This window comes from Mustelus asterias, chromosome 19 (genome assembly GCF_964213995.1).
Source record: "Mustelus asterias chromosome 19, sMusAst1.hap1.1, whole genome shotgun sequence".
NCBI lineage: Eukaryota > Metazoa > Chordata > Chondrichthyes > Carcharhiniformes > Triakidae > Mustelus > Mustelus asterias.
The window spans coordinates 62057454-62071809 of NC_135819.1; the positions used below are offsets into that span (position 1 = coordinate 62057454).

The following is a 14356-nucleotide window of genomic DNA, read 5'->3' on the forward strand; positions in this document are numbered from 1 at the left end:
GCTATGTAAAATGCAAGTTGCCCAATTAGAAGTTAACGATCACGCCACGTGGCCGCGGGAGCTGCTGAAATTCAGCACCAAGGGGCTGTGGACAGCTCCTAGTCCCAATTTCCCCTTTAAATCCGTTCTCGTTGAGCAGAGCTGGTGGGCAAATTTTGCAGCCCGTGAGTTATTTGCAAAGGATAACATAATAATTCCCTTCGCCTTTCCACACCGTGACGTGTTAATCCCCCCCTCCTTCCCTCCCCCTCGCTCGCTTCATCTGCAGCATCCCTCTGCACAGTCGGTGTGAGGAGCTGGGTGCAGCAGGGGCTGAGCTGGTTTGCATTGCGGTTATGTAGCCTCCAACCAAAAACAAAACCCCAGAACATTCATTTTTCGACGCACACCAGTGCCCCGAGTGCGCAGGGCAGGCGGTCCCGGGACATCGCGGTGATGCAGCCGCGTTAGGACCGGGCTCCAGGTGTTCAGCAGTGCGGCTTGGGTCCCATCCTAATGTTATATATAACACATGTCAATATATTTCCACATCTGCTGCCGTTCAGAATTTAGTGGAGTCGATTATTTCTGCCTACCATCCAAGCTTGTGAAGAGCCCGGATTGCGGTTTCTCCCTAAATTGGAAGCTTTGATCTTGTTTTTTTTCCCCTCTCCCATCAGTTGCAAAGCCTCCTGTGTCCTTGGGTTATTTTTTGCGTCAGAAGATGGCGGATCCCACAGAGATGTTTTCCCTGTCAACCTTCCACTCTCTCTCCCCACCGGGTTGCAGGTAAGGGCAGATTTTAAATTTATTTTTTGTTTTAAAAAAAAAATAATGTATTCACACCCACACGCTCTTTACTCCTGAGCAGAGTGCTGCATTTCAGCATTGAATCGGTTGTTGTTTCCTGTTAATCGTGAACTAAACCCAGGCACAATACACCATCTGGATATTACGATTTTAAAAATAATAATTTGATGTTAAACATGGCAACGATTTGCCAATAGGCTGAAGATTCAGTGCCGTTTTGTTAGGGAATGTCTCGAGGATGAAAAATATCGCCTGGCCATGGCTGAAACAGCTACAGGGCAGTCCCGTTCTGGGCCTGATGAATTGTCAATGATATTTATAAATGTTTATGAAGGATAACGGATTGTTTTGAGGCCTGGCATGCGGCCATTGTGGCCTGTTCTAGAATTAGAATCCCATATTTGATAACATGTGTGTTCTCTATTGATTTTTATTCCACAATGAAATATAATTACTCCCTCCCCCCCACCTTCCCAACACAACTGCAAACGCACACAACTCGACACACCCATATACACAAGCATTCATGCACACGCCCATACACTAGACCCACCCAATTATTTACATAAAACAACTCGCATTTATCTAATGAAAGGAGCAACTTGCAATAATTCAGCATCTTTCAGGACCAGCAGACATCTTAAAGTGATTTACGTCCAGTGAAGTATTTTTGAAGTGCCGTCACTGTTGTAGGTATTTAATGTGGTAAAGTATCCCAAGACTTGTTGTCAGACAAGATTTTATTCCGAACTATAAATGGGGATATTATAACGAATTACCAAATGCTTGGTCAAAGAGGTCGGTTTTAAAGAGCACAAGAGATGAAAGAAGTATTTAAGGGGAAATTGGGGAAACACCTGAGGGAAAAAAAGAATAAAGTTACACTGATAAGGTTAAATGAAGATGAGTCAGAGGAGGTATTTGTGAAACATCAACACTGACGTGGAACAATTGGGCAAATGTACATTCTTTTGGCATGTTTTAAGCCTACCATCCTTGGGTGGTTCAGGGGAATGTTATCACATGAAATTTGACACCAGTCACATAAGGAGATACTAGGACAAATGACTAAAAGGTAATTAGGTTTTGGGGAACATCTTAGAGGAGAGGTTGAGAGGAAATTCTAGAGTTTGGGGCCTAGGCCACTGAAGGCACAGCCACTAATGGTGGAGTCCGATAATGAAGAGGCCAGATTGGAGAAATGCAAAAATCTTAGAGGATTGCATGGCTGAAACAACCTACAGATATAGAGAAGGGTGAGATCGTAGAAGAATTTGAACACAAGGATGAGAAGATTAAAATGAAGGTGTTGCTGGAATGGGAACCAATGAAAATTAGCAACCCAGGATGAAGGAAGAAATTCATCATTGAAGACTGAGATCATAGAATCCCTACAATGCATAAGGAGGCCACTTGGCCCATCGAGTCTGCACCAACCGCAATTTCGCCCAGGCCCTATCCACATAACCCTATGCATGTACCCTAGCTAGTCCCCCTGACTCTAAGGGCCAATCCACCTAACCAGCACATCTGTGGACTGCAGGAGGAAACCGGAGCACCTGGAGGAAACCCATGCATACATGGGGAGAATATGCACGCAGACAGTGACCCAAGCAGGTCCCTGGCGCTGAGAGGCAGCAGTGCTAACCACTGTGCCACCGTGCTGACCAGCTAGGTGAGCTAGGATACATGCGACAGATTTTCGATGAGCTCTAGTGTATGTGGGTGTAAGGTGGGCAGCCAGCCAGGAGAGTATTAAGAATAGTCAAGACCAAATGTTATGTAGCCATAGATGGGAGTTTCAGATCAGATGAGCTAGGGAGGTGTTGTGGAAATAAAAGTAGATAGTCTTAGTGGCTGAAGTTGACTAAAGTGTAGGCTGAGTCTTGCCTGCCAAAAGTTTGTAACTAATTAGATCTCCAACTAGTGGGCCATTACAGACACCTGACCATAAGAACATTGCCTTAGAGCGGGTTCATTTGAAGTTTCACCAGATTGATCCCTGGGATGAAAGAGTGAGGTGATATTGACCAACCTCGATCCATATTCTCAGGAGTTTGGAGAAATGAGAGCAGTTTTCATGGAAATCGATAACATTCTCGAGAGGACTTGATGCTGAAAGTTTCTTTCCACTGCCTGGAGAGTTTAGAATCAAGGATCACAATCTCAGAATAAAGGACCAATTCTTTAGGTCCCAGATGCAGAGACATTTCTTCAGTAAGAGGATTGTGAATCTTTGGCATGCTCTGTATATTCAAGAATGGGATTGGTAGATTTTCAAGCACTACAGGAACATAGAACATAGAACATTACAGCGCAGAACAGGCCCTTCGGCCCACGATGTTGCACCGACCAGTTAAAAAAAAACTGTGACCCTCCAACCTAAACCAATTTCTTTTCGTCCATGAACCTATCTACGGATCTCTTAAACGCCCCCAAACTAGGCGCATTTACAACTGATGCTGGCAGGGCATTCCAATCCCTCACCACCCTCTGGGTAAAGAACCTACCCCTGACATCGGTTCTATAACTACCCCCCCTCAATTTAAAGCCATGCCCCCTCGTGCTGGATTTCTCCATCAGAGGAAAAAGGCTATCACTATCCACCCTATCTAAACCTCTAATCATCTTATATGTTTCAATGAGATCCCCTCTTAGCCGCCGCCTTTCCAGCGAAAACAATCCCAAATCCCTCAGCCTCTCCTCATAGGATCTCCCCTCCATACCAGGCAACATCCTGGTAAACCTCCTCTGCACCCTCTCCAAAGCCTCCACATCCTTCCTGTAATGTGGGGACCAGAACTGCACACAGTACTTCAAGTGCGGCCGCACCAGAGTTGTGTACAGTTGCAACATAACGCTACGACTCCTAAATTCAATCCCCCTACCAATAAACGCCAAGACACCATATGCCTTCTTAACAACCTTATCTACTTGATTCCCAACTATCAGGGATCTATGCACACATACACCTAGATCCCTCTGCTCCTCCACACTATTCAAAGTCCTCCCGTTAGCCCTATACTCAACACATCTGTTATTCCTACCAAAGTGAATTACCTCACACTTCTCCGCATTAAACTCCATCCGCCACCTCTCGGCCCAACTTTGCAACCTGTCTAAGTCTTCCTGCAAACTACGACACCCTTCCTCACTGTCTACCACACCACCGACTTTGGTGTCATCAGCAAATTTGCTAATCCACCCAACTATACCCTCATCCAGATCATTAATAAATATTACAAACAGCAGTGGCCCCAAAACAGATCCCTGAGGTACACCACTTGTAACCGCACTCCATGATGAATATTTACTATCAACCACCACCCTCTGTTTCCTATCCGCTAGCCAATTCCTGATCCAATTTCCTAGATCACCCCCAATCCCATACATCTGCATTTTCTGCAGAAGCCTACCATGGTGAACCTTATCAAACGCCTTACTAAAATCCATATATACCACGTCCACTGCCTTGCCCCCATCCACCTCCTTGGTCACTTTCTCAAAAAACTCAATAAGGTTAGTAAGGCACGACCTACCTGCCACAAAACCATGCTGACTATCACCTATCAATTCATTACTCTCCAAATAACTATAAATCCTATCCCTTATAATTTTTTCCAACATCTTGCCGACAACAGAAGTGAGACTCACCGGTCTATAATTCCCGGGGAAGTCTCTGTTCCCCTTCTTAAACAATGGGACAACATTCGCTAACCTCCAATCTTCTGGTACTATACCAGAGGCCAACGACGACCTGAAGATCAGAGCCAGAGGCTCTGCAATCACTTCTCTTGCCTCCCAGAGAATCCTTGGATAAATCCCATCCGGACCAGGGGATTTATCTATTTTCAGACCCTCCAGAATATCCTGCACATCCTCCTTATCAACTGTAATACTGTCTATTCTACTCCCCTGCAACCCAGTGTCCTCCTCAGCTATATTCATGTCCCCTTGCGTGAACACCGAAGAGAAATATTGGTTCAATGCTTCACCAATCTCCTCCGGTTCCACACATAACTTCCCTCTGCCATCTATAACTGGCCCTAAACTTGCCCTAACCAACCTTCTGTTCTTGACATACCTATAGAACGCCTTAGGATTCTCTTTAACCCTATCCGGAATCAAGGGATATGGGGATAAAGTGGAAAAACGAGAGGTGGGGTAAAGGTTCAGCAGTGTTACTGAATAGTGGAGTAAACTCGATCGGCAGTAGGGCCTACTCCCCCTAGTTCTCATGTTCTTCAGCTCAGAGTGAAATATGACAGTGCTCTGAACCATCTGGTTCAGCCTCAGGGAGAGGGATTCAAGAAATTGTCACTTTCATGAGATTCAAGGCTAACATTTATTACCCATTCCAATTGTCCGTTAGAAGTTGATGGAGAGAGTGAACATTTTAAGGTGGCAGATTGAGTGCCTATCAAGCAAGTTGCTTCTATATAGATGGTGTTGATCTTCATGAGTATTGTTGAAGCCAGACTCATCCAAGCAACTTGTGTACTCAATCACATTCCTGATCTGTGTTGGACAAGCTTTCGGGAGTCAGGAGATAAGTTATCCACCTCTGACCTGCTATTGTAGCCACAGTATTTGGTTAGTGGTAACCCCCAGGTTGTTGATGGTAATGGCATGGGGAAGTGGTTAGATTCACTCTTGTTGGCGATAGCCATTGCCTGGCATTTGCGTGGCACAAATGTTACTTGCCACTTATCAGCCCAAGCCTGAGTAATGTTCGGGTTTATGGACATGGACTGCTTCAGAACCTGAGGAGTGACGAATGATACTGAACATTGTCAATGAACATCCCCATTTCTGACCTTGTGCTTGAGGGAATGTCATTAATGAATCAGCCTAGGACACTACCCTGAGGAATTACTTCAGTGATGTTCAGGGGCTGACATGATTGTTTGCCAACAATCACAACCATCTTCCTTAGAGCTAGGTATGACTCCAACCAGTGGAGAGATTTCCCACTGATTCACATTGATTGTAGTTTTATTTGAGTTCCTTGATGCTACAGGTCAAATTCTGTCTTGATGTCACTCTTGCCACACCTCTTAAATTCAGTTCTTCTATCCATGTTTGGACCAAGGCTGTAAAGAGGTCAGGAGCCAAGTGGGCCTGGCAGAATCCAAACTAAGCATCGCTGAACAGGTAATTTCTCTTAGTGCCATTATATCCCAGTGTTGATGGTCTCTTCCATCACTTTTCTGATGGTCGAGAAAAGATTGGGTCAGTAATTGGCTGTATTAGATTTTATCTGCTTTTAGAGACAGGGCATACTTGAAGCAATTTTTCACTTTATCAGATAGCAGTGTTGTCGCTGTACTAGAACAGTTTGGCTATGGGTATGGCTAATCCTGGAGCACAAATCTTCAGTACTACTGCAGGGGTGGTGCTGTGACCCGTAGCTAGTATTATCCAGTGCATCAGCTGCTTCATGACATCACATGGAGTGAAACAAATCAGTTGAACACTGAAATCAGTGATACAGGGGACCCACTCCATAATTCTGGCTAAAGATGGTTGCAAACATGTCAGCCTTGTCTTTTGCACGAATATGCTGGGCATAATCGAGGATGGGATATTTGAGAAGCTTCCACCTCTGGTTAGTTTAATTGTCTATTGCCATTCATGACTGGATATGGCAGGGTTGTAGAGTTCTGATCTGATCCATTGATGGTAGGATTGCTTGGCTCTGTATATCGCATGCTGCTTCCACTGTTCAGCATGCAAGTAATCCTGTGTGGTAGTTTCACTGCATTGGCACTTAATTTTTAGGGGTTCCTGGCATGCCCTCCTGCACTCCTCATTGAAATCATCAGTGGAATTTATGGCAGGGACATACTTGGTTGAAATTTCTGCTGATCCATTACCAGGTGTCAGACCAGCAGCATGACAAATCCGAGGCAGTGGATGTTGTCAAGGGAAGTGGTGCTGATGTAAACCTGGGTGTGGTCAGCATTCACATGGAACCTGATGTTATTTTGGATAATGTCGCTGAGGGCTAGTATAGAGATGTGAAATAGGAGGGGGACTTTGAATTTATGCATGGAAAACATCACTTCAGAAACAGAATGAGAAGCTATTGTCAGAGATTTTTTGGTAACTGAATAGAAAGAAATGGAGCCAGGAAAGTGAGTCCAACCCAGCTGGACAACAGCAGAAAATGTTGGAGGCGGGTAGTGTGGTCAACTGTGTCAAACATGCCTGTCCACACATTCATATTACTCCCGTCCACCTACACATATGCACACATTTACATCCTTACACACACTTCATAACATGCACACCTGTATGCGCACACAGCTATCCCTCAGGTGCACTGATCTCATACATCCATTTACACACACACACACCCATCTATTTGCACAAACACATTACCATACCCACATCTCTACATGCAAATATGGACAGACGCACATCAATGTACATATATCCCATTGCCCCCACGCACACATCTATGCTTGCCATTATTTATGTACCCTCTCAATCTAAACTGACATACACATGCATGTAAATGATTCCCCAGATATCTACATATAATATCAATTAATTCATATGTACATACAAACAGACACTTGGCTATATACTCATTAATACGCACTTATACACGTGTAGCACTCCATGCACCAATGGTCACGTTTTCTTTATTCATTCGTGGGACATGGGCATCGCTGGCTGGACCAGCATTTATTGCCCATCCTGAATTGCCCTTAGAGGGCAGTGGAGAGCTGTGGCTCTGGAGTCACATAGAGGCTAGACCGGGTAAGGACAGTAGATTTCCTTCCCTAAAGGACATTAGTGAACCAGATGGGTTTTTCCGACAATCAGCAGTGGTTTCATGGGTCATCAACTAAATAAATCTATTTCCCCACACCCTCTACACATATGCTCATACACTGTAAACGTCCAGCTTACACAAAGTGGCACTTACACAGACAAACACAGAGCTACAAGTAGTGTTACTGCTATTTGTATCCCACTTGGTAGCCTTCCTGGAAGTGCTGGCATTTACATGAGTTTGCGGAAAGAGGTACATTCCCATCAATGTGTTACTTAGGAGTGATACTCTGGTGATTCTCAGTGCTCCTGCTCCTGACATGCTTCCACTTCCCTGGGATGCTCCTTGGTTTTGCTCTGTGTCTCCTGGGCACTATCGCCCTCTATTCTGAGAAGCTTTACTCACTGTGGACAGGGAATTCTGATCTGACAGAAATGTTGGACATACTTAGCAGGTCAGGGAGCATCCGTAGTACAAAGGAGTCAATATTTCAGACCTTTCATCAGAACTGAACGATAGGAGCACAGGAGGTTTTGACCAAGTCAAATACCGGAAAAGATAGAATGGAGAGCAGAAGGGATTAAATGGCAAAAAAGGTTTCATAGCACAAAAACCAAAGGAAGTGGTAAAGGATCCTGATTTGGCATTTGTTTTTTTTGGATGTGGTACCTGGAAGAGTTCACAGAATGGAGCTGGGAATGGCATCAAGAAACATGTCAGGGTCAATGCCAAAGACTAACCCGAACAATTGATCCCTTCTTAACAAGTATAAGGGGCCAAGGGCAACCCATTTTACTCCTCTCCCCATTTTTGTTTCTGTTGCAGTCAGTGAGCTGTGTTAAGAGTTAGCACTTGTTCCCTATCCTGGTAGGTACTAAAGAGAGACTTGCCTGTTGAAGAACCCTTCTGGGAAATTTGTTTCTGATGAATGGAGCCAGCTTCACTCAGGAGTCTTCAGTGGCCATCAACTAAAAATGTGTTTGTCAAAAATTGATTTAAAACCACCTTGGGAGCAGGGGAAAACAAGATATGTCCCCTCCCTTTAGCCACAATTCCACTGTCCTCATGACCGTGCCCTACCACTGCTGTCTGAAATAACTCCATTTGTTATTTTTTCCACCACAGAGGGCAAGGCACATAAAATATGAATCGGGCCCGAAGATCTCATTTGGATCTGGCCTTGGGCCTCTGGGTTTGAGCAGGTTAGATAGTATCTGATCTGTTGTATTTGTTGGAATGAAAAATAATCGGTGACCACTTTTTAGCTGGTGATGTGACCTGTCTGCACTACTGTGTCTGGTGGAAGGATGCAAGAAGCTGCAGTACTCTGGACGCGAGTTACTGTAAGCAGCACTTGCATCAGCATTTCTTTGTTCCTGTCATCATCCTCATCTCTAAATCTGCACATCTCTCCAGGGTGTATTTGCGGTACTGTAGAGGCAGTTTTATTACTGTAGCTACCTGGGGAGTGTTTGAAAGGACAGTGTAAAAAGAGAACTTTACCCTGTATCTAACCTGTACTGTATCTGCCCTGGGAGTGTTTGATGAGACAATGTGGAAGTGTACCCTTCCCAGCATTAACATGCTTCACACCATAAAAAATGAGTGATGCAGAACCTGACATTTCACATTTTCACTTGCGTCTCAAAGTGAAATTGATTCATCATCATTTGCATCCAGATTGCAAAATTATCTGTCTGTCCCTCAAAGAATTTTAAATTTCCAAACGGATTACCAATGCACAGTATTTGCAGCTTTTCCAGATTAGAATGTGAAAATGATTTACTGAATAATTGGTGTGAGGAATCCTTTCAAATATTTTTTTCTGCCATTCACAACCACCACCTCGCTCTTCCCCCTAAAGCTCTGCCTCTTCCTCTCTCTCTCTCTTTCTCTCTCTCTCCTCCACCCCCCCCCCCCCCCCCCCCCACTCCCCCATTAGCTTTTTTGATTATCTTCTTTCAGCAAATTGTTTACGCTGGCTGTCAGATCCAATTGTTTTTAAACTGTTTCGAGTTTCTCACCATTTTGAAAATATCCAAGGATCATCTCGCACTTCTCCACTTTGAGTTCTATTTGCCATAGTTTTGCCCCCTCAGTGATTGTGTCCATGTCCCTCTGCAACTTCCTGTTCATGTCTACACAATTTACTGTGCCTCCAAAATTAGCCCCATCGTCTATTCCACCATCCAAGTCATTGATAAAGGTGGGGAAAAGCTAAAGCTCCAGTACAGGTTTCTGGAGAACATTATTTATTGCATTCTGCAATCAGACAATATTTATTTATTGATGATTAGCAAATGACACAAAATGTTAATTTATCAGGAATGGAACCTAGAAAATCTGGCTCTTGAAGGGTGGATTTAGGTGTGTGTAATTCAGGGGGATCAAATTTGGGTTACATTTCAGGTATTTCTGGGAATCTTTGGGGAATTTTGCCTCCTCTGTTCTGTTTTCAATCCATTGAATTATGGGCCTACTGACCCAAGGGTACAGGGTCCATTTTGGAACAGCAAAAGGCCCAAATGTGAAACATTACAAAGGTAACCAATGTCAGAGGCTGCTTTGGGCCCATCCACTATCTCTGGAACAGCTCTGGGACTATCCTGTTTGCAATGTCGGCTGATCGACCTTGCAACTCACAAAGCTTCAGACCAGAGCAACTTCTCACCAGGATATCATGAGAAAAGTTCTAATTTCCTTCTGTAAAATAGAAGCACCCAAGGGAAAGAGGCTTTATATTTTGAACAAAGGGACAAGGAAGAAGAATGACGTCATGTGTTTACCAGAAGCTCAGCTACTCTGATCCCAAGTGCAGCACCAGGCAGGAGTGGTTTTCCTGATTGTTTTTGTTCTTCTGACTTTAATTCCCAAAGGCTCCTGAGTCATTTGGGACCACTGGTTCCCAGGGCAATGCTCTCTTATACTTCCAGCTGGGCTGCAGCTGGTAGCACTCTTGCCACTGAGTCACAAATTCCGAGGTTCAGGTCCCGCTCCAGGGCTTGAGCACAAAAATTGAGGCTGAGGCTCCAGTGCAGGACTGAGGGAGCACTGCACTGTCAGAGGTTTAAATTTTTGGATGAGACATCAAACCGAGACCCCATCTACCTGCCTCTGAGTGTAAAAGATTCCATGGCTCTATTTCAAAGAAGGCCAGGAAAATTATCCCTGGTCCTGGCCAATATTTGTCCCTCAATCAACATCACAAAAGCAAATTAACTGGTTATTATCACGTTGCGGTGTGTGGAAATTGGCTGCCATTTTTCCTACATAACAGTGATTATGTTTCAAAAGTACTTCCATTGGTTGTAAAGTTCTTTTGAGACATTGGTGTTTGTGAAAGGGGTTGTGAATGCAAGCTTTTTTAAAAATTCATTACACTTTGGGGAGATAAAAACCCTAATAATTTTGAATATATCTTTACTAGTTTTCCCCATTAGTCTTTACTACTCCATGGAGAATAATCCCAGCTTCTCCAATCTCTCCTTATCACTGAACTCCCTCATTCTTGGTATCTTCCTTTTAAATGTCCTCTCTCAGTATAGTGCTCAGAATTGATCACAATATTCTTGCTGAAGCCTAACCAATGACTTATAAAGGCTTATTATGACTTTTTTATTCAGTACCTCAATGTACAAACCAAACATCCAATAAACTTTCTTAACTACCTTGTTTATTTGCCCTGTTGGCTTTTGTATTTTAGTTTTAAGTCAAAACCAAGAATTCCACCTACCTTTGGCCACTTTTTTATTGACCTGTGTACCTTTACACCTGTGTCTCCTCCTCTACTCTAAGGTGTTTATTTTTGTTTCCGTAATCTTATTTCCAAATTATAGAATCCCTACAGTGCAGAAGGAGTCATGTGGCCCACCAAGTCTGCGCCAATTGTCCAACAGAGCATCTTGCTCTAACTCCATATATTTACCCCACTAATCCCGCTAACCTACACTCTTGGGACACAAGGGGCAATTTAGCATGGCCAATCCACCTAAACGGCACATCTTTGGTGGGAGGAAACCCATGCAGACATGGGGAGAATGTGCAAACTCCACACAGTACTCGAGGCTGGAATCAAACCCCAGTCCCTAGCACAGTGAGTCAACAGTGCTAACCAGTGTGTCACCTTGCTGCCCAAATGTATCAATTCACATTTTTCCACCTTGAATTGTAATGACTAAATTCTGTCCATCGAGCCGTTTATCTCTGATCTACTCTAGTCCTGCACAATCCATGTGACAATTTGCTATCTTAACCTGCCACCCCAATTTAATGTTATCAGCCATTATTCAGTTTGAAATGGTTTCCATAGTTCTGAGGTACTGAAGTCTGTAATCAGGATTGGCTGTGATGCAACTAGTGATGATTAACTACAGATAATGATTGTCTGACCATTTTGTTGCCTTTTCCTCATAGACCTGCCCATGACATCAGCCTGGAGGAGTTTGATGATGAGGATTTGTCTGAAATTACTGATGACTGTGGAATTGGGCTGAATTACGACTCTGATCCTTATGAGAAGGTAAGAGGAAAGCCTTTCATTGGCAACATCCTGAAATGTATTTAATGATGTGAATGTTGTTCCAATTCCAAACACCAAGTGACCAGAGTGATTCAGAGGAGTTTTTCCACATGGGCACAGGAACGTACAAACCAGAAACAGGAGTAGGCCATTCAGCCACTCGAGCCTGCTCTGCCATTTTGATAAGATAATGGTGGATCTGATACCCCCAACCCCAGCTACCCCCTTACAAACTATTACCCTCTTAACAATCTATCCACCTCTGCTTAAAATATTTAAAGACTTTGCTTCTGCCATTTTTCAGGCAGAGTTCCAAAGACTCATGACCCTCTGAGAGAAAAGGTTTTGCCTTCTCTGTTTTAAGCGAGTTAATGTTGCACTGATTGATACTAGAGCTGGATACATAACTGGAATGGAAGCTATCTGGAAAGACTAAGATTGTTAAATATTGTACAGGACAGAATAGTCAATAAGTTTTAATCATGCATTGCTTTTCAAGCTCTAACTGGCCTACGAAGCTACTGTGGGAACATAGAACATAGAACATAGAACATTACAGCGCAGAACAGGCCCTTCGGCCCACGATGTTGCACCGACCAGTTAAAAAAAAAAAAAAAAATGTGACCCTCCAACCTAAACCAATTTCTTTTCGTCCATGAACCTATCTACGGATCTCTTAAACGCCCCCAAACTAGGCGCATTTACTACTGATGCTGGCAGGGCATTCCAATCCCTCACCACCCTCTGGGTAAAGAACCTACCCCTGACATCGGTTCTATAACTACCCCCCCTCAATTTAAAGCCATGCCCCCTCGTGCTGGATTTCTCCATCAGAGGAAAAAGGCTATCACTATCCACCCTATCTAAACCTCTAATCATCTTATATGTTTCAATAAGATCCCCTCTTAGCCGCCGCCTTTCCAGCGAAAACAATCCCAAATCCCTCAGCCTCTCCTCATAGGATCTCCCCTCCATACCAGGCAACATCCTGGTAAACCTCCTCTGCACCCTCTCCAAAGCCTCCACATCCTTCCTGTAATGTGGGGACCAGAACTGCACACAGTACTCCAAGTGCGGCCGCACCAGAGTTGTGTACAGTTGCAACATAACGCTACGACTCCTAAATTCAATCCCCCTACCAATAAACGCCAAGACACCATATGCCTTCTTAACAACCTTATCTACTTGATTCCCAACTTTCAGGGATCTATGCACACATATACCTAGATCCCTCTGCTCCTCCACACTATTCAAAGTCCTCCCGTTAGCCCTATACTCAACACATCTGTTATTCCTACCAAAGTGAATTACCTCACACTTCTCCGCATTAAACTCCATCCGCCACCTCTCGGCCCAACTTTGCAACCTGTCTAAGTCTTCCTGCAAACTACGACACCCTTCCTCACTGTCTACCACACCACCGACTTTGGTGTCATCAGCAAATTTGCTAATCCACCCAACTATACCCTCATCCAGATCATTAATAAATATTACAAACAGCAGTGGCCCCAAAACAGATCCCTGAGGTACACCACTTGTAACCGCACTCCATGATGAATATTTACTATCAACCACCACCCTCTGTTTCCTATCCGCTAGCCAATTCCTGATCCAATTTCCTAGATCACCCCCAATCCCATACATCTGGGAAGGGAAGGTGCACTCATTTCTGTCCACCTAATTGGAACTGGAGATTGTACTTAATGCAGGAGTCCACAACAGCAATTAAAGTGAAGAATAATTTATATAATTCTTGCAGAGCTATTTGTAGACCTCTTATTGCCCCACCCCCACACTTTTCTCACTGCATGCTGAACTTGCCCAGGAAAACGTAGCATTATTCAGCTAGCAAGATGCCCATACTGCACTTAATGTCATATTTAAATAAAGTTGATAATCCCTCCCCAGCTCCCCCCACCAAACTTAAGCCCTCTCAGCCACCAATCCCCCAGCCCTCCCCAATCTCACCCCTCGGCCAACAACCCCCAATCTCACACCAATCCTCAACCCTTCCTAATATCGCCCCTTGATGTCCCCAATCCCACCCTTCACTACCACCAATCCCTAATCTCACCTCTCACAGTCACTATTCCCCACACCATGGGCACAATCTTGTGTTCTTGCTGGTGGTAGCTTGTATGCAGGAATGCTCGATGGTGGTGTACTGGAACCCTGCTGCTTTCCCACCTCCGCCCAAATTTAGTTCTAGGCAGGAAGCCCATGATCAAACTTGCTGCTCTACTGCCAATTGAGGCCCTTAATTG

At 44.2% G+C, this 14356-nt stretch overlaps 1 protein-coding gene across 1 annotated transcript in view; it reads left to right on the forward strand.

Annotated features, from left to right (window-relative positions):
- The first annotated feature begins 10 nt into the window (after window positions 1-10).
- The window catches only part of mapk8ip2 (mitogen-activated protein kinase 8 interacting protein 2), a 56846-nt gene continuing 42500 nt past the window's right edge, over window positions 11-14356 (forward strand). Inside the window, exons 1-5 of the mRNA XM_078234625.1 lie at window positions 11-144; window positions 660-768; window positions 6669-6799; window positions 8399-8401; window positions 11987-12092. Of these exons, the coding sequence (XP_078090751.1) occupies window positions 11-144; window positions 660-768; window positions 6669-6799; window positions 8399-8401; window positions 11987-12092 (483 nt within the window). The remainder of the gene's footprint in view (window positions 145-659; window positions 769-6668; window positions 6800-8398; window positions 8402-11986; window positions 12093-14356) is intronic.